Source organism: Dreissena polymorpha, chromosome 14 (assembly GCF_020536995.1).
Source record: "Dreissena polymorpha isolate Duluth1 chromosome 14, UMN_Dpol_1.0, whole genome shotgun sequence".
NCBI lineage: Eukaryota > Metazoa > Mollusca > Bivalvia > Myida > Dreissenidae > Dreissena > Dreissena polymorpha.
In genome coordinates, this window is record NC_068368.1 from 32,381,449 (window position 1) to 32,401,787 (window position 20,339).

At 37.2% G+C, this 20,339-nt stretch overlaps 1 protein-coding gene and 1 non-coding gene across 7 annotated transcripts in view; both read left to right on the plus strand.

Moving 5' to 3' along the window:
• The window catches only part of LOC127857685 (la-related protein 1B-like), an 85,661-nt gene that overhangs the window by 58,954 nt on the left and 6,368 nt on the right, over window positions 1-20,339 (plus strand). For 5 of the 6 annotated variants that reach the window (XM_052394300.1, XM_052394301.1, XM_052394303.1 and 2 more), the window contains exons 5-18: window positions 202-360; window positions 489-612; window positions 1,763-1,907; window positions 2,216-2,441; window positions 3,128-3,282; window positions 5,858-5,967; window positions 9,486-9,738; window positions 11,159-11,288; window positions 11,693-11,892; window positions 13,232-13,353; window positions 14,002-14,156; window positions 14,870-15,014; window positions 15,893-16,002; window positions 19,515-19,639. In XM_052394300.1, coding sequence (XP_052250260.1) covers window positions 202-360; window positions 489-612; window positions 1,763-1,907; window positions 2,216-2,441; window positions 3,128-3,282; window positions 5,858-5,967; window positions 9,486-9,738; window positions 11,159-11,288; window positions 11,693-11,892; window positions 13,232-13,353; window positions 14,002-14,156; window positions 14,870-15,014; window positions 15,893-16,002; window positions 19,515-19,639 — 2,159 coding nt within the window. The remainder of the gene's footprint in view (window positions 1-201; window positions 361-488; window positions 613-1,762; window positions 1,908-2,215; window positions 2,442-3,127; window positions 3,283-5,857; window positions 5,968-9,485; window positions 9,739-11,158; window positions 11,289-11,692; window positions 11,893-13,231; window positions 13,354-14,001; window positions 14,157-14,869; window positions 15,015-15,892; window positions 16,003-19,514; window positions 19,640-20,339) is intronic. The other variant, XM_052394302.1, reaches the window with a different exon arrangement.
• Window positions 14,468-14,758, plus strand: LOC127859093 (small nucleolar RNA U85). The gene has a single exon (XR_008039281.1). It is a non-coding gene; the product is annotated as a small nucleolar RNA U85 (small nucleolar RNA).

Here is a 20,339-nt window from a genome sequence, read left to right on the forward strand (position 1 = left end):
AACCGGTGAAATCGCCAGCTGCTGGTGCTTCCGGAGAACACTGCTTATATATACAGAATAAAACGACTGCAAAGCTTTAGCCATAATTTAATGCTTCATAAAAGACAATTGAAAATATTTCTGTTGTTCTTTTTCATGTCATGAAACATTATTTTTTAATGATATAAAAGAGAGTTAATACCATTTATTCACACTTTACAGGCTCAGAGTCAGAGAATTGGCGTAAGGACATGCGCCCTCCCAGCCCCAGGGGTGGCCATGCCAGACGGGGTGGCAGGGGAGGTGGAGGAATGAGGGGAAGGGGAGGCCGAGGTGGCGGCAGGGGGCGGGGTGGCAGGATAGATGCAGATAGTCTTACAGGTATGTGTGGCACATTACATCAGCAATTCTTTTCCTTGAAAGAAATTGAAAACTACCAAGGCTGAAAATTCCATCCTTGTTCTATTCTTTTGTATCATGTGATTTCCATCCATTCTATATGTTTCCAGGTCCCAATATGCACTATGCAGTTACGGACCCAGCATTGTTCAGCAACCCCACCCAGGGGCCGTTCTTCTTCAGCATGCCATACCTCGATGATGCAACTATCAAGGACTATGTAAAAAAGCAAATGTATGTTAAATGCCTAATGCTTTATTCAGTTTGTGAAAATGTTCATTGGGTTGGCCACTGTAAGAGTGGGAAAAGTACGTAACAAATTGCTTGCTGATAATTCGATATTAAATAAAATCAATATAATCAAATATTAGAAGTAACTTATTGGTTACCATTGCTTGAATGCGGTTCATATTGACTTGTATTACTTAGTTTTAATTGTTGTCATGAAGTTGCAAAAGACTTATGCAGTAAAATCTGACCAAAATCCTGACAAAGCCTTGAAAACACTTATTTTCACAAATTTAGAAAACAAACATGTCTAGTATTGTGTTGAGCAAAAGAATTTATAGGAGAAATGTTCAACAATACAAAACAATCTCTGGAAGAGAACTAACCTAAATTTCTCAAAGTGAACTGATTTTGAATCAGACCCACATGGGCATATTTAATTAAAAATACTCATTTTAAGAATTTAATAATTCATTTCTTTAAAAAGGCCGATGTTCCCAATCTATCATAAGCTGATTGACTTTTGTCCAGACTTTCATGATACCTTGTCAGCATACCTGCATGCCTGTTTTTTTGACAACCTGGGCACTAAAGGGCAGTATGGATGAAATGGCTACCCCTACAGTTGATGTGATGCTCAGAAGCAAAGTAAAAAAGACTATATGCAACCAGCATAAAACCAGAACATCCTGCCAGTGATTAGCTCTGTTCAGGTTTTATGCTGTTTGCTGCTCATCAGTACTTGAGGGCTTGTAATGAAGCCTTGAAAACTTGAATCTAGTAAGGAAGGTCCCTAATTAAATGATTTTCTAAGGGACTACAAACATGTCAAAATGGCTATCTGAATGGTACAGGGTTAAGTACATATGTGTCATGTTCTGTGAAAGCTGGTCATAATGCATGTGCGTAAAGTGTCGCCCCAGATTAGCCTGTGCAGTCCGCACAGGCTAATCAGGGACAACACTTTCCGCTTAAACTTGATTTTCGGTAAGAAGGGACTTCCTTCAAACTAAAAATACCATAAAAGCGGAAAGTGTCGGCCCTGATTAGCCTGTGCGGACTGCACAGGCTAATCTGGGACGGCACTTTACGCACAAGCATTAAGCCCAGTTTTCTCAGAACAAGACATATATGGGCTGCTTTTCTTCTATTCCAGTGAATACTACTTCAGTGAGGAGAATCTGCAGAGAGACTTCTTTCTGCGCCGCAAGATGCAGAAGGGTGGTTGGATACCAATCAGTTTGATTGCCAGTTTTCACAGAGTGCAGGCTCTCACCCAGAATGTGGCCCTCATAGTAGAGGTATGGAGATATATAGTCCATTGATAGCATTTAATTTTTGCAGGTTGAAAAATAAAACTCGGGCAATAAAAAAAGCAAATGTCAAATTGAAGACCTGTATTATCAGTCTTGAAAAGTGTTATGACATACACTATGGAAAACCAATATTGCAAAATGCGACATTACATTTAAATATTTCTACAGGCCTAGTAAGGGCTTCTCACCAAATCCTGCCATAAAGGAATGGAATTCTATGAGTTATGCTAGTATGAAAAACCCAAACATCAAACTTAAATGAAAAGTAAATACACAGTATTTTTCTAAAACAGTCCCTGGTGGAGAGCTCATGCCTAGAGTTGTCGGAGGATCGCACTCGGGTTCGAGGAATCAAAGAGCCCGAGAAGTGGCCCCTGGAGGACTCGATGGCCATCAACCCTGGGGCACTGGCTGCCACACGACTTCAACCGGACGTCCCAGAGTTTGTGCCCGGTCAGCTTCACGCTGACGTGCCGGAATTTGTACCTGGGAAGATGTATTCCTTCACGGGACAATCTGGTGAGACATTGTTGAGGAAGAGAAGTTATAAATTATTTTAAAAGTTGTAGATAAAAGTTAATAAACCTGTTTGGTTTCTTCATTAGTATATGTATCTACCCTTTAATTTTATTCAAATAACAAGTAAAGCCTCTTATGAAATCACTTGCTTTTAGGCAGGTATATGTAGCAATTATGAAATCACTTGCTTTTAGGCAGGTATATGTAGCAATTATGAAATCACTTGCTTTTCATCAAGTCACTTGCTTTTTTGGAGTAAGGGCAACTTCTTTTTGTATGTGTTATACAATTTAAGATTTGTTTGATTCAAATTATCAATTCTTAATTGTCTGTTAAAAAGCCACTAAATTGCACTCTTGTGCAATATAAGTCCAATGAAGGCAGTCTTGTCAATACAATTGAGCCCTGCTTTGAAAAAACGGGGCTTAATGCATGTGTGTAAATTGTCATCCCAGATATGCCTGTGCTTTTGAACAGGCTAATCAGGGACAAAACTTTCGGCTTTTATGTTGTTGTTGTTTTTTTAAGGGAAGTTTGTTGTTAGCAAAAATTTAGTCAAGGTGGAAGGTTTCGTCCCTGACTAGCCTGTGAAGACACTTTAATTCACATGCATTAACAGCTGTTTCCCAGAACAAGGCTCGGAGAATTGGTGACCACTAATCAATTAAGTGTCCCCCCTATTTCAGACAATGGAGATGATGACCATCGCTTAGGCAGGCAGTCGAGTAGACAAGACGACATCTATGCCCCCAAGCTGTCCTCCAGCGCCCCGGAGCTCCAGGGAGAGTGGATGGAGGTCAAGAAACGAGCTAAAGACAGGAAGGAGAAAAAGAGAAAGAAGGTACACGACTCAGAGAAACCCGTCAGATAAATCTGACAAGGTTATAAGTCACCATTACTATGCAAACGATGCTTTGAATGACCAATCAAAAAAATTGGTAGTCTTCAATATTCAAGTGACATAACTAATCACACATCAATTTGTATTAACAACCATCAAATGAAAGGTTGTGTATTCACCGCTTAATTAATCGTCTGTGTACAATTTTTATGCCCCCTTTCGAAGAAAAGGGGGCATATAGTGATCGGACTGTCCGTCTGTCCGTCACACTTTGCGTTTAGGTTTCGAAAAATACTCATTACTTCTATGTCCCTTGAGATATAACCTTCATATTTGGTATGCATGTGTATATGGACAAGGCCTTTCCATGCGCACAAAAACTTTGACCCCTTTGACCTTGACCTTGAATTTAGGGTCCGCGTTAAGGTTTCGAAATCAGCGTTTAGGTTTTGAAAAATGCTCATAACTTCTTTTTTTTTAGATTTAACCTTCATATTTGGTATGCATGTTAATATGGACAAGGCCTTTCCATACGCACACAAATTTTGACCCCTGTGACCTTGAACTTAGGGTCCATGTTTAGGTTTCTAAAAAAGCTCATAACTTCTATCAAGCGTTTATAGGGGGCATAAGTCATCCTATTGTGACAGCTCTTGTTTATTTGATACATTAAATTATTAACCATGCATTGAAAGTTCCATGCACATGTTTATAAGTGTGCATACTTATGAGCATACAATATTTGATGTCATTAACATCACATTTCATTCCTTAAGTAGTAGAAAAGGGTACATATTATCACAGCTGGTATTGTAAACCAAACATACTAATATTCTTAATTTTTTATCTCTGCTGTTTTCGGAGAAAACCCGAGGTATTGTCATAGCCAGCTCGTCTAAAAAAAAAAAATCTGACAAGCTTTCATTTATTCAAAACTGCACCCGCAGCCGAGCATTGGCACCCGTCATACGGTGCTCTTTTTATGATATGTTTTTGTTTCATCTTGAAATTTAAGGCATGTGAAAATATTGTCTTCCTTTCTGATGATGATATCACACAATATTGATATGAAAACAAAGAAATGTAGCAGTTATTAAATGGGGTTCTTTCTGAGATCTGGGCTTAATGCATGTGTGTCAAGTGATGTCCCAGATTATATTGTGCAGTCTGCACTGGCTAATCATGGATGACACTTTCCTGCAGTCTGCACTGGCTAATCAGGGATGACACTTTCCTGCAGTCTGCACTGGCTAATCAGGGATGACACTTTCCTGCAGTCTGCAATGGCTAATCAGGGATGACACTTTCCTGCCAGTGATTTTTTTTGCTTTAATTTGTTACAGCCTGTGCCTTTTGAATTGGGAAAATTAGCGCGATAAACCGTGAAATTGGGAAAAATAGCGCAATAAACCATGAAATTGGGAAAAATTAAGCATTATAAATAGGATTATAAGTAACAGAAGTGATATTGTGTTTAAGTGCATGTTCAGGGAGTTTTCTAGAAAAGGAGTCTGGTCAAATTGGTTTTTTTTAATCAATAAAAGTGGCAAGTTTGGGAATGATTTATGGACAAAAATGACTAAATTCAAGTTATATATTTTGTAAGATGTTTAAAAAATAAAGTTGAGACCTAGATTTAAGAAATCATAATTAAGTTATATGAGACTTCTTTCTAAAAAAAAAAAAAAAAATTATTATTATTTTTTTTTTTTTGAAGTTGGGCTTTTTTTGGGAAATTTTGGTCAGAATTTTGGGAAAAAACGTGTATTTTTGCGCTTGGGAAGCAGCCGAAATTCGGCTGTAAATTTGAGCAAAAAAAATCACTGCCTGCAGTCTGCACTGGCTAATCAGGGATGACACTTTCCTGCAGTCTGCACTGGCTAATCAGGGATGACACTTTCCTGCAGTCTGCACTGGCTAATCAGGGATGACACTTTCCTGCAGTCTGCACTGGCTAATCAGGGATGACACTTTCCTGCAGTCTGCACTGGCTAATCAGGGATGACACTTTCATGCAGTCTGCACTGGCTAATCAGGGATGACACTTTCCTGCAGTCTGCACTGGCTAATCAGGGATGACACTTTTCTGCAGTCTGCACTGGCTAATCAGGGATGACACTTTCCTGCAGTCTGCACTGGCTAATTAGGGATGACACTTTCCTGCAGTCTGCACTGGCTTATCAGGGATGACACTTTCCTGCAGTCTGCACTGGCTTATCAGGGATGACACTTTCCTGCAGTCTGCACTGGCTAATCAGGGATGACACTTTCCTGCAGTCTGCACTGGCTAATCAGGGATGACACTTTCCTGCAGTCTGCACTGGCTAATCAGGGATGACACTTTCCAGTCTGCACTGGCTAATCAGGGATGACACTTTCCAAAACGTAAAGTACATTTTTGGTTTAGAAGAGAATTTGTATAAGCCAAAATTCCATACAAGCGGAAAGTGTTGTCCCTGATTAGCCTGTGCCGACTAAACAGGTTATCTTAGATGACCATTTATGCTCCAGCATTATGCCAAGTTTTCCTAGAACGATTCTCAAATATAAAACAACAATTGCTACTCATGTACAGGATCCCACTGGCAGTGAAGACAGGCCTCAGCAAGAGGAGCTGGACTTCATGTTTGATGAGGAGATGACAGAATTTGAAGGAGTTGGCAGGAGAAATAATTTTACAGAGTGGTAAGTAGTTCTTAAATAATTTTTTCCTGATTATTAATTCAGTTTATTAATAAGCATGAGCCTGTGAGGCTTGTGTCTCAAAACTTGCTGAGCCCCTAGATTTTATGTGAAAACTTTGTGCTGAGCCCCTAGATTTTATGTGAAAATGTAGTGCTGGGCCCCAAAATTTTGTATGAAAATGTAGTGCTGGAATGCTTGATTTTATGTGAAAATGTAGTGCTGGGGCCCAAAACTTTATATGAAAACTTTGTGCTGAGTAACCAAGATTTTATGTAAAAACTTTGTGCTGGGATGTTAGATTTTATTTGAAAACGAAGTGCTGGGCCAACCGATTTTATGTGAAAACTTTGTGCTGGGATGCTAGATTTTATGTGAAAATGTAAAGCTGGACCCCAAGATTTTATGTGAAAACTTTGAACTGGGCCCCTAGATTCTATGTGAAAAGTATTGCTGAGCCCCTAGATTTTATGCGAAAACTTAGTGCTGGGATTCTAGATTTTATGTGAAAATGTAGTGCTGGGCCTCACAATTTTATGTGAAAAGTTTGTGCTGGGATACTAGATTTTATGTGAAAACTTTGCGCTGGGATGCTAGATTTTATGTGGTCTCTAATATATTATGTGAAAACTCGTGTGTTGGGGCCATATATATTTTTTGAAATCTCTCTGGGTCCCAATATTTTATTGAAAAGTCTTGTGCTGCGCCCCTAGATTTAATGTTGTACACACATTTGCGTGGGCCCCTAGATTTCATGTGAAAACTTGTCCTAGATTTCATATGCTTAGCCCCAAATTTTATGTGAAAACTTGTGCTTGGCCCCTGGATTTCATGTGAAAACTCGTGCTTGGCTCCTAGATTTTATGTGAAAACTTTTGCTTGGCCCCTAGATTTCATGTGAAAACTTGTGCTTGGCCCCTAGATTTCATTTGAAAACTTGTGCTTGGCCCCTAGATTTCATATGGAAACACGTGCTTGGCCCCTAGATTTCATGTAAAAACTTTTGCTTGGCCCCTAGATTTTATTTGTAAACTTATGCTTGGCCCCTAGATTTTATGTGAACACTTTCTAACCCTAGATTTTATGTAAAAAAAACTTTGTACTGAGCTCCTGGATTTAATCTAAAAAAAATTGCTTGGCTCCAAGATTTTTTGTGAAAAATTTGTGCTGAGCTCTTAGATTTTGTGAAAACGTAGCGCTGGGCTCCAAGATTTCATGTGCAAACTTTGCGCTGGGCCCCTTTAATTAATAAGAAAACTCGTGTGATTGTAATATTTTACTGAAAAGTCTTGTGTTGCGCCCGCAGATTTAATAGTGTACAATCATATGCACAGGCCCCTAGATTTCATGTGAAAACTTGTGCTTGGCCCCTAGATTTCATATGAAAACTTGTGCTTGACCCCTACATTTAATGTGCAAAATTGTGCTTGGCCCCTATATTTCATGTGAAAACTTGTGCTCGGTCCCTAGATTTACTGTGAAACCATTATTATTCGTCAGACATTAATTTTCGTCTTTTTTGTCCTTCGACCGATGGACGAATTCAAGATCCTAACGAACAATCATGTCACATATTTGACACAAATAAGACTGAATTACCGTAGGCATGAGGCATTTAAATCCAGCGTAATCCACGCATATACATAGGGCTCGAAATTAACACTTGCACACTCGCAAAATGCGAGTAAAAAAAGATTGCAAGGTATAAGCCACTAGTATTTTTGCAAGTAAAGAAATATTGAGAAAAAAAACGAGTTATATTGCTAAATGCGTTTGACGGCATGAACGCTAAACCGTAGGTCAATTTTTTGAACGTCCGAATACCCATATGCGGAAGCGCGCACCTTGTTTGTAGACTGGTATACTTATAGTACAGATACCCTGATGGTATTGATACAAAGGACATGAAACAGTCGACTATTCACACTCAAGTTCAATCAGGTTTTGACACAAAGGGGTGTACATTATACAGTGTACTGACAACTGACATTTCCTGTAAAACGCGAATACAATAAGGCTGTATCAAATGCGTCGACTTTGTTTAGGTAGAATAGTGTTGATTAGCGCTAATTGTTAACAACTTTATAACCCATTGTGTATTGTGTTTTTCGTGGGTGTTGCAGATTATACAGCCAACACGCGGCGATTCTGGATTAAAGACAATACTATTAAACGCAATTAAAATATGACGATGTGTGATCAACACCTGACTGAAATATATTCTGCGCTTTTATTAAAAATTAATAAAGAACATATTGATTTGTGTTTGGTTGTTTGGTTTTTACTGCATCTACTATTTTTGTACATATACATAAAAACCTGTTCCTTCGTTGTTTAAAACACTCGTTAACAGTTATTCAGTCCCACTTATCCGCTAATCATAACAAAGAACGTGTCAATGACATAAAATAATAAGGGACAGTTACTATCACCTGAAATAACAGACTTGTTAATTGGCATATGCCAAACAAGGCCCACCTCCTTCAAGTGACTACCAAGTGTCATCCCTCTTTCCCCATCACGATTTTTTCGCAACCGTGTATTACATGTATTACAAACATTACAAACTAATCGGACGCTTTTTTTTTCAAAACCAGAAATGGACGAATTTAAGTGCTGTCGAAATAGTCATTTTTTTAAAAAAGGATGAAATTTCGTGCTGACGAAAATAAATGGTTTCACAGTATATGAAAACTTGTGTTTGCTTGGCCCCTAGATTTACTGTGAAAACTTGTGCTTGGCCACTACATTTAATGTGAAAACTTGTGCTTGGCGCTTAGATTGTATGTGGCCTGTAGGCAAAAAGTATTGAAAGTAAGTCTGGGCAACTGTGGTCAAAATTTTAGTTCATATTCTTGTTATGGATTGCAAAACAATTATTTTAGGTGATTGTTAATAATTATATACACTGTAATGGAAAAACTACATATTTAGATTTTCAAAGATTAGACAATTGGGCACTAGTTTAAGCAGTGATAAAAGTGAGTAAATCAATACGCAAGATTACATTGAATAATAGATTTCAAACAAAAACTGAAACCAGTTTGTTATGGAATTCTACACATACGCTAAAATTGAGCATAAAACAGCTGTTTTCAATAAAAAGAACAACCCAGAAATTTTGAAGATTTTGTAACTCTTGCACCCATCTTATTTAATGATTGTATATTCTTTCATTTTATTGGGTTCATATCAGTTGTTTTAGGTGGCCAACATTTGGGCCCATTTCAAATCTTTAAAAGTATATTTTTTCCCAAATGACTAACATTTCCAATTGAAGGTTTTACAAAATAATAATAATAAATAAATAAACTTAAAATTCAATGTTTAGTTCATTTCTCTATGCAGCTCTACAAGCTGAACCTAAGTTAAACTACTATTGAAAACATTTTTTTTCAATTCAAAAATACTTTTTAGCCAAAAAACAACACACATCAATTTTAGTCTAAAACTATGTAATTTTTCCCAATGCCCCTACCCCATTTCCAAAATGGTGAAAAAAACCACTGCATATAATCCAGGTCTGATGATGATGACGACGACTACGAGATACCAGACAGTGAGATCAACAAGATCCTCATCGTCACCCAGACGCCTCCCGCGTTCCGGAAACATCCGGGTGGAGACCGGACGGGCGACCACACGCCGCGCTCCAAAATCACTTCGGAGATGCACAAGCTGATAAACGACGGGCTGTATTACTACGAGCAGGACCTGTGGGACGATAGCGAATTGATGGTGGGTATGACATCAGCCATTGCAGCAAAACTTAAGGTTTGTTATTCATTTGTGGACATCTTGGTGATGGCTTTGTAGTTGAGGTGCCTAGCTAGTAGTGTAACCCCTCCTAAGAAGTGTGATTGGATGCCCGTTTACCTTTGGTTTGTTTTTTATTTATTTGGGTCTTTCACTAAAAAATTTGATTTTGCTTACTTTTATGAATATTCCTATGTATTATATATTTCTACATCAAAACAACAAAAATGAGTTGTCATTAGTTCAAAATTCATACTTTTATATGTGATGTCTTGGACAAATTACCAGTTATCATATTCAGTTGATCACCAAGATTATTGGTGCCCCATGAAAATTAAAATATTTGAATCACTTCAGTGTATGAAAATGATGACCAACATTATTCATGATATACATTTTAATGCTTCTGCTTGATTATTGACTGTATAGTGCACTTGATTTCTATTATATTATAATAACCTGAAATGAAAATACTGACAGCTTATTGTTGAAAATTGTTGTATATTCGCATTAACCTCTTTAAATGTAAATGCTTGTGCCAAAATGGGTCAAAACGGTTATTTTGTCAATGGTTTGCTTTTTACTGAGCATGATGCTTAAAGACTATTTCAAGTTTTGAGTCTGAATTATTTTACACAATATAATTACACGCTTAATAATATTGATGTTGTTGCAAAAACATAATATCAGATGCGACTGCAAACTTAAGCTAGAGTTATATCCTGCTTCCACATGCTTGTAATTGTACCTTATATAGAATTATTGACACACATGTACCATACTGCTGTTACATTTGATCGAGAGGAGCCTTATTAAAAGAATGCTCAAGCTTGTTGCGGTACGTCCCATGACTTGTAATCTGTATAAGATTCGATGTAAAATTCCACACTTTGATCAGGCGTCTGATGCTTAGATAAGATTGTAGTTCATTACCCAACTCATATATCGTTAAAATGTGGCTCTGTATTTTTATGTAACCAGCATTCTAACAACAGGAGCACTATTGATCTTCTAAACCACCCACTTAACAAGAAAAAAAAGAAGTTCCCATTAAAACCTTAGTTCCAGATCTTTAGCTATTGTTTAAAAAATGATGAGTTTGTTGTCCAATTAGTAACTCATTGTTGCTCTGTTTATTTAAAAAAAAAAAAAAAGTTTTACTTTAATTTTTCTGTATACTGTCTATTATTTGAAACAATCACAAAGTTTTAAGTGATATATGTCCATTGAAAATGTTCTTTAATTTGTTTCTGCAAAGTTGTTACTTAAGACGATCTTCTTTTGAAGGAATTTCAAACTTCCATTGTATATCATTATTTTCTGGTCAGAGGTAGTTCAAATAGGATTCGAATACATCACTCTTAATTCTGCAGGCTGAGGTATGCACAGTGAAATAACAATAGTAGTGATAAGTTTTCTCCCATTTTTTATATTGTAGAACGACTTTGAGAAGTTCAAGACAGTGAACATTATATCAAAAGAGACATTTGAACAGATGGTGCCTCCAAAACTTGCTGAGGAACAGGAAGTTCCCCCTCCGCCCCCCTCAGCTGTCACTACGGAGACAGGTAATGTGAGGAATAATGTTTGTCACTGCAGAAATGATTTAAATGTAAAGCCATTTGTCTTTGAATACTTTGATTGCTGAAGCTTGTTGAATAATAGTTACATAATACTCATGACTAAAACAGGTGTTAGCAATATTGTTGTATATATGTTTTTATGGACTATTATAAATCATATTTGATAACAATATTTGTTGTTTCTATCCAAATTGATAGGAACATTTTTAGGTGAATTAACATTTAATAAGATCGTACTAAAAAAATTGTTTTTGTTTGCTGTCAAGTAATTGATGACTTTACAAATATGAAAAAGAAACACTTGAACAACTTTAAGTCCCTTAAAAGTGTGTTAAAAAAGTTTACCTTTTCTGTTGTTTGACTTCCAACAATTCTCTTCACTCTCCCAGAGGATACCACGATGGAGGCGTTGAAGGTCCCTAGTCCGAGAGCTGCCCAGGACGAGATGGCCAAATCCCTTCCAACCTATGTGCCCAACACTCCAGGCAGGCGAGATCATGGGTCCCGCACACCTCGTCAGCGCACGGACTCCGAGAAAGTGCGCTTCTACCCGGTCACCAAGGATTCCACAAAGCCACCTGATCCACAGGTGGGTTGCTGTTTGATGAAAGAGATTTAACAAAATAAATGTGGGGGGAGTTTGCGGAATGTTTTGAGGGAAAGATTTATGTGTTTAGAATTAAAGAACAAACATTTTGCCAAATTTGTGTCCCATTTGCTAATCAAAAAGAGTAAAAGCTCCCGGCTCCTCAACTACAAACATGTATAATTGAAGTCTTATGGAAATGAAAAGATCAATTTGAACAAGCAATAGGATTGGTCATTTTTACACGCCCGTTTTAAAAAACGCACCCGGGCGGACTGGTGGGCTATCAGGCGGCGGCCACAGCAGTTCCCGCTCTCTAATTCAAATAGTTTTCATCCGATCTTCACCAAACTAGGTCAGAAGTTTTATCTAGACAATATCTAGGTCAAGTTTGAATATGGGTTATGCCGGGTCAAAAACTAGGTCACAGGGTCACTTAGTGCATTTCAAGCATTTAGCATGGTTTCCGCTCTCTAATTGAAGTAGTTTTATCTGATCTTCACCAAACTTGGTCAGAAGTGGTGTCTGGACAATATCTAGGTCGAGTTCAAATATGGGTCATGCTGGGTCAAAAACTAGGTCACGGGGTCACTTAGTGCATTTCAAGCATTTAGCATGGTGTCCGCTCTGTAATAGAAGTAGTTTTCATCCGATAATCACCAAACTTGGTCAGAAGTTGTATCTAGACAATATCTAGCTCAAGTTCGATTTTAGGTCATGCAGGGTCAAAGACTAGGTCACAGGGTCACTTAGTGCATTTCAAGCATTTAGCATGGTGTTCGCTCTCTAATTGAAGTAGTTTTCATCCGATCTTCACCAAATTTGGTCACAAGTTGTGTCTAGACAATATCTAGGTCAATTTCAAATATGGGTCATGGCGGGTCAAAAACTAGATCACGAGGTCACTTAGTGCATTTCAAACAGTTAGCATGGTGTCCGCTCTCTAATTGAAGTAGTTTTCATCTGATCTACACCAAATTTGGTCAGAATTTGTGTCTAGATGATATGTAAGTCAAGTTCAAATATGGGACATGGTAAAGTTATTAAGTTGTCCAAAACCTTCAAACGGGCGTATCTTGTGACAGTTTGGCACTCTTGTTTCAAGTTAATGTTGAGTATTAGAATGAAGAAACTGCATAGCTGTGGGGCAAGGTATAATGTTCTGAAACATGTCATGTACAGATTTATTAATTTTAGATGTGGTAATTTTAAAATCTTATGAGCACATTGATGAGAATTTCATTGTTCTGATTTTTGTAATTTAATATTTAAAGCACCTGTATGTAAATTTCATAGTTCCCACGTTTACATTTAGAGAATTTGTTATTGTGCTGACTTTCAGACGCCACGCAAGGCCAAGACGAAGCACATGAGCAACCCGCCAGTAGAGGGCCATGTTGGCTGGGTGATGGACTACAAGGAGCACAAGCCCCAGCGCTCCAGGAACAACTCAGCCTCCTACAGGTGAGATCCCAGATCGACTGGGCTTTTTAAAATTCTTTAGCAATGGCCAGACCTGGGCCTCGTCCTCCCACAAAAAAAATGTATTTAAAATGATGCAATTTCCCAGTAAATTGAACAATTTTTTCCCTGAAATTGTAGCTAGGATTTTTTTCTGAGAATAAAGAGCCTTAACTGACTGCTGGGGCTTTCTTTTTGCTAAATATTTTCATGAGCCAAATTTGCAATTTTCGCAGATTTGTTATTCATTTGTTTATTTAATAGATGATTGGAAAGAAAAAGCCAAATAAATTCTTGAGCCGAATCAGTCAATTTGTGGCCTCTTGCTGATTTTACTAATGGCAGAGTAAGCCTACCAACATGCACATTTGAACAAACTGTGTGTTTGATACCGTTGTTTCACTAGAGGGGACAAATAGTATGTCAATTAGTCCGCAAAACTGGAATGCAATAGTTCTTTAGTGCTTTAATCTTGGATGAAACAGGGTATTTGTTAAACAGCAACGTGAGGATAATGCAAAACTTTTTTTCATGGACGGTGAAAGATCAGGTCACTGTTTTAAATTAACACGGCAATAATTTAGAAACTATAGTTTTTTGGCTAACTTTAATGAGGATAAATCAGAAGTAATTGTGTCATTTCCATTGCAGTGAATGTGATATCCCGTCAAGCTACGGCTCATATGGCAGCTACAGCAGCACGCCGCATGCATTCCCCAACTTCCAGCACCCATCACACGAGCTGCTCAGTGATAACGGGTTTGTGTGGCATGTATATCACAAGTACCACGCAAAGTGTGTCAAGGGTACGTGAACACAACTACATTTTACTTTTCAGTTTTGTCTGCACAAAATAGTGGAGTTTTGTTGACAAAAATATGAAGTTTTGTTGACATAATCGAGGAATTTGTTGACACATTGTGGATTTTTGTTGACAAAATTGTAAAGACTTGTTGACAAAATTGTGGAGTTTTGTTGACAAAATTGGAGCTTTATTTCATGCCCAGCTATGTCTTATTATATTGTTTCTGTATCATATTAGTGTCACTGTGCCTTTTATATAATGTTAGTACTATAATATATGTTACTATGATTTCTTCGCATCAATTTGATGTCTGTCAGATGATGAGACTAGGTTTTCATAGGCACACTCTAACCAGAGTACACCATTGTCTGAAATCTTGGTGGCCACACAGAGACCGTGTGGGCATCGTAAGGCCGGACATAGATCACTGGCATGGGCCAATACTTGGGAGGGGTTGGCCCCATTACTCAGCTCTTGTATTAGGGGCCATTTAGAGGCTGTGCCGGACAGAGGCTAGTTTTGGCTGGTCTTTGGGGTGTCCGAGGGTGGGTTTATAGGGGAATGTATGGTGCGCTTGATGAAATATTTAGTAATCTGATGACAGACATTTGATGTGTCTTAAATTTGTAATACTAGTTAAAAATTTACCCGTTTTCTTGCTTTGGTTTTACTTTATATGCCATATGACAGGAGAATATTGTGTTGTAATTTTAGAACGTAAAAAGATGGGGCCTGGATTGTCACAAGAGATGAACACGTTGTTTCGATTCTGGTCATTCTTTCTACGTCAGCATTTTAACAAGAAAATGTACACAGAGTTCAAGACTTTGGCTGTTGAGGACTCACAAGCTGGACACCGGTAAGCTAGGTTAACATTAGCAGGGTACCAGCTGTCACAAAATAAGTAATATTCAATTTACCAAGTATATGAACATAGATCTTGTCTGTTTAATTTTTTTGTCAGAGGATATGAAGTAAATCATTGGTTTATGGAACCCATTTATGTATAACAGTATGGTGGTTGAAGTAACACTTGAATATCTGCAGGTCATTTGAAATACAGTAATACAATATATAGCTATGAATTTTAATAACTGATTATTTTTATTATTAACTTTTAACTCGTTTTTTGAAATGTATGTATTATCATTTTGATCATAAATTGTACTCACATTAACTTTGTTTATCAAAACAAGTTAATCAAACAATTTTTACTACTATATTGGTGTTATTAAACAGCGATTTTATCAGTTTAATGTTTCTTATTTTATACAAAAAGACAAGATTGTATCGCACCACTCCTTTACTAATTAAGCTGGTGTCTGGGAACACTGGATTTAACCCTTTCAGCGCTGGAACCGAATTTTAAAGGCCTTTGCAAACAGTTTGGATCCAGATGAGACGCCACAGAACGTGGCGTCTCATCAGGATCCAAACTGTTTGCTATTCTAATGGTATTCTTTGAAAAAAAAAGAAGAAAATGCTAATTTTAGAAATTCAGCAGACGACATTTTAGCAGACTGCAAATTTCCCAGCATGCAAAGGGTTAATTCATGTTCATAAAGTATCCTCCCAAAACATAGCCCGTGCAGCTTGCAGTACTGCCTGATCAAAACCGACACTTTCCCACTACACGGGATTTTCATATAGAAGAGACTTCTTTTCATTGAAATATTCCTTAAGAGCGGAAAGTGTTTTTGCGGAGCTTTGATATCCAGATTCACTTTCTTGTTCCAGGTATGGAGTGGAGTGCTTGTTTCGGTACTTCAGCTACGGGCTAGAAAAGAGATTCCGCTCGGATTTATTTCAAGACTTCCAAGAGGAGGTTATACGAGACTATGAGCATGGTAAGTAGGGAGTCTTGTCTAACCACCAGTATGTAAATCCCAACTTGCATCCATCTTTTCATAGCCGTGGGCATGGGTTGTTAACAGAACTTTTAAATCAGCTACACATGTTATCAACTTGTTTGACTTTGACCATTATAATCATCAAAATTGAGTTCTGCTAAAATGATGTTCCCGACTGGTTACCAAAAGTTAACAATTATAATCCATTAAATAAGTGTTTCTGACTGGCAAATACGATTTCAAATTATAAACACTTGTTACGTTAGAGAGTATGACCATTTTGTTTGTTCTGTTTGACTTGTCCAATTCTCAACAAATTTTTTGCTGTTTTGGATGAATACTCTTTTTGAGTATTAACAATAAAAGATCAGAAGTGACAACATATATTTTTATGTCCCCCATCACTATAGTGGGGGACATATTGTTTTTGCCCTGTCTGTTGGTTTGTTGCTTTGTTTGTTTGTGCAAACTTTAACATTTGCCATAACTTTTGCAATATTCAAGATTGCAACTTCATATTTGGCATGCATGTGTGAAGGGTCAAGGTCATCCTTCAAGGTCAAAGGTCAAATATATGGGGACATAGTGTTTCACAAACACATCACTCGTTCATTTAAGTAACAAAAAATATGACATTTTCATACTGCTTTTTTATTAAAAATATCTCATCTTTAGTATGAGATTTTACATATGAATGATAAATGTCAATAGTTTTATGATACAGTGATACTTGTGTTTACTATTAAACATTTCTGCAAACAACTAAAAAACCATGTAACCTTACTTGCTTTACATGTTGTTTGCCTCAGGCTACATGTATTTGTCGTTTATTAGATTAATAGCTCAAAGCTAAAAAAACTATGATGTATAACATCTTTTCAGCAAAGACTTAGTACATTTTAGCACTGACCCATACAATCAAAATAGCTGATGAATTACTACAAGTTATTTCCCTAAAAAAAAGGTTGAATTTTGTCGTCAGTTTTCAATTAGTTTGAACTTTGACTGATGAGTCATCAAACAATGGATTATAAAATTATTCAACTGTTTTGTAATGTACAAAAAATTTGTTGATTAATAAAATTCATTGTGTGACTGGGGTCTAGCCTAACTATTGTGATCCATTCCTACCGGCTTTTTTTTGATGAATTTCAGTACAATATCTGAGTGGAAAAATAAAATGGACTGAATCATTGTTTGACCCCCACCTTTCACTTACATGTGATCCTGTCTCCCCTCCCACTTTAACTTAGCATAGCTCATATCATATGATGCTAAAGTCACATAAAGGAAAAATGATTCGACCATATTGTCCAGCATCTGGATTCATTTGTCAGTCCCCAACTGGTTTCACTGGCGTGGATGAATGTTTAATCACCTACCTACCACCACAGGATCTGAAACTATTGAGACCATGTTCTTACTCCAAAAAACGCTAGAGGGCTGCTGTTTTGTCTGTGAAATAGCATGAGTTTGTGATGGGTATTTCGAACCTGGCTGCTACCTCGGCTGGTTGAGAGCCTGACTACAAATCTGATTATTCAGGGTTTGATATCCAGCCCTCCAGCCCATCCACATGACCTGTGTGGGGATTCGTTACGAAATCACTTTTGTTGCACCTCTGCACCTACCGCTGAATCAAATAGGGCAGTTGTCAGTTACTGGCTAAAGTATGTGCACTTTATAGTACTGGTAAATTTGCTTCAAAGAACTGTGCGAGTTGGTTAAGTGACTTGCAAAGATATGATTGAAATACTGTGGAAAACAGTGAACAATTCAAGTGAAAAACAAAACAATATTTGAGCCGTGCTATGTGTAAAGGGGTTTTAATGCATGTGCGTAAAGTGTCGTCCCATATAAGCCTGCGCAGTCCACACAGGCTAATCTTGAACAACACTTTCGGACTAAACTTAATTTTTGCTAAGAAGAGAATTTCTTGAAATGAAAAATATCATAAAAGCGGAAAGTGTTGTCCCTGATTAGCCTGTGCAGACAGCACAGACCTATCTGGGATGACACTTTATGCACATGCATTAAACCCACTTTTCACAGAGCATGGCTCATTTATTATATGTTCAACATCTGTATACAGTTGTTTGTAACCAAAATGCCTTAACCTCTTCAATGGGCCCATACCTTCTTGGGACAAGTATTAGTCTTCATAAATATTGTAAAGTAACAAATGAGCGTAAAATGAAACTGTAAGAACATCATTCTCAATTGTGACATCATACACAAATTTCATTACCTTTGTGGTAACCTACATTTGTTGTTTATACTTCATGACATCTAGGGACACAATTGTAAATAGGTTATCAATGGTGTTTGGCTATTCTGGGTCATGAAGATGATGGATAGTGACAAATGTAAACAGGTTTCATGTGTTTGTATCAATCACTTGGGATTGGACAAGAGCAGTGCATTGTATCACAGTGTTGTTTTTATCAATGAATAAATTTAATACTGATGACAATGCAGTTTTAACTCTTGTGTTTTTGCGTGACTACAAGTAACTGTGTTGTAATAGATTTACTTTCAAATCTTTAAGTAAGACTAAATCGTCTTGTCTTTTGGACAGTATTGTGTACTTATCCTTAGCTTTTGTGTCTCAGATATTGGTTTTAATTTCATTTTTATGCACCCCCTTTCCTCTACAAGTATTGGTAGTAGAGGGATGAAACACCAGCATCTGACTTTGGCACCTTTATGTTATGTGTTGCATATTGCAACATAACAGTAGTTATTGCCCCTTTTGAACATGTTTTCATTACATTAGGTGACTGACAGAAAATGTACATTACTCTATTAGAACTCTGAAACATAACAGATTTTGATGAAACTTTGCAAGCATATTAATCATCATTTGAAGTTGCACACCTCCTTAATGTGGCTTTTTTTCCCATGCAATACAAGTTATGGCCCTTTTTTAAACCAAAAATTAACATTTTAAACTTTAGTAGCACTTAAAACTTATAAAAGTATTTCTGCTACGGGGCTGAAGCTTTACAAACATATTAACCAGTGTTTAAATTTGTGAACTGCTAACCCCCTCCCCTCTATTTTCCATTTTTGGTGGTAACCTTTCGTAACTTTGGAGTCAAGGTTAGATTGGATCCCCATTCAGGGCCCATTCTTAGGAACTTTTGAAAAATTCAATAGGTGTTAAAAATATATGGCATGTTATTTGGAGTTAACAAAGCTCCTTAAGGGAAATAAAACATTATTGATTCTTCATGTCATATTTTCTATGTGATATCCAGTGTTGTTGTTTTGAGATTCATAAAGGGCACTAACAATGTTTGTTTATAAGCAACATTTTACCTTCACATGAAATAGCAAGAAACTTCAGAACTATTTTGAATTTAAGGATTCTTTGTTTTCTCTATGGCGCTGAATACCGTCTGGGTTTTCAGTATTCAGTTAATCTTTTATGGTACTGAAACCATCCAAATATCTTAAAATTCTGCTGCATCTGTGATCAGGTGAACACGCTATTTTCTTGGTTGCAGGTCAGCTGTATGGACTGGAGAAGTTCTGGGCATTCCTCAAGTATTCTAGAAAGCACGTCGACGTGGATGCCAAACTGAAGGGCTGGCTCAGCAAGTACAAACGCCTCGAAGACTTCCGAGTCGATGTGAGTACATATGTGTCTGTGCCTTGCATTTAACCTTCTAGAATAACTGGGCTTAAAGATTCGGCCCCGTTTAGCTGCTTCAGTCCACACTGGTTTATCATGGACAACACTTTCTGCTTTTATGAAAGCCGAATGCCTTTGACAACAGACTATGGTTGATGCTTTCATCAATGAGGTTATCAATTACAGCAAACGGTCACAACAGTAGGTTGAAAAGTGGATTTTGTGACACTTAATTGTTGATAAGCCTGCGTGTCAAGAAGCATTTTTAATTTAACTTTGTTGGCCAGGCATAATGCGTTTGACAACAGACTGTTGTTGAGACTTTTATCTGTAGGATAATCAGTTGCAGCAAACTGTCAACACATAAACGCAACAATTGTTCAGGTTTCCCTGATTCATGTAGGGCACTTAGTGTCCATTAAATACTGCTAAACCCCTTAGATATAGCTTGCTTCAGATATGTGTGGTTAGACAATCATGTCCTAACATATAGTTATATACTTAGGGCTCAAATGGTACACAAATATTCTCTGGGTCGGGTTAGCGGGTCAAAATTAAAATACCAGAGACGATTCTTGGGTTGGGTCTGGTATATTAAGTTAATTAAAAAAATAATTTCATTACTTTCCATAACATGTTTAAGTGCATTTTATATTCAATTTGTTATTTATTTTAATTAATCGTTAAATTATATAAA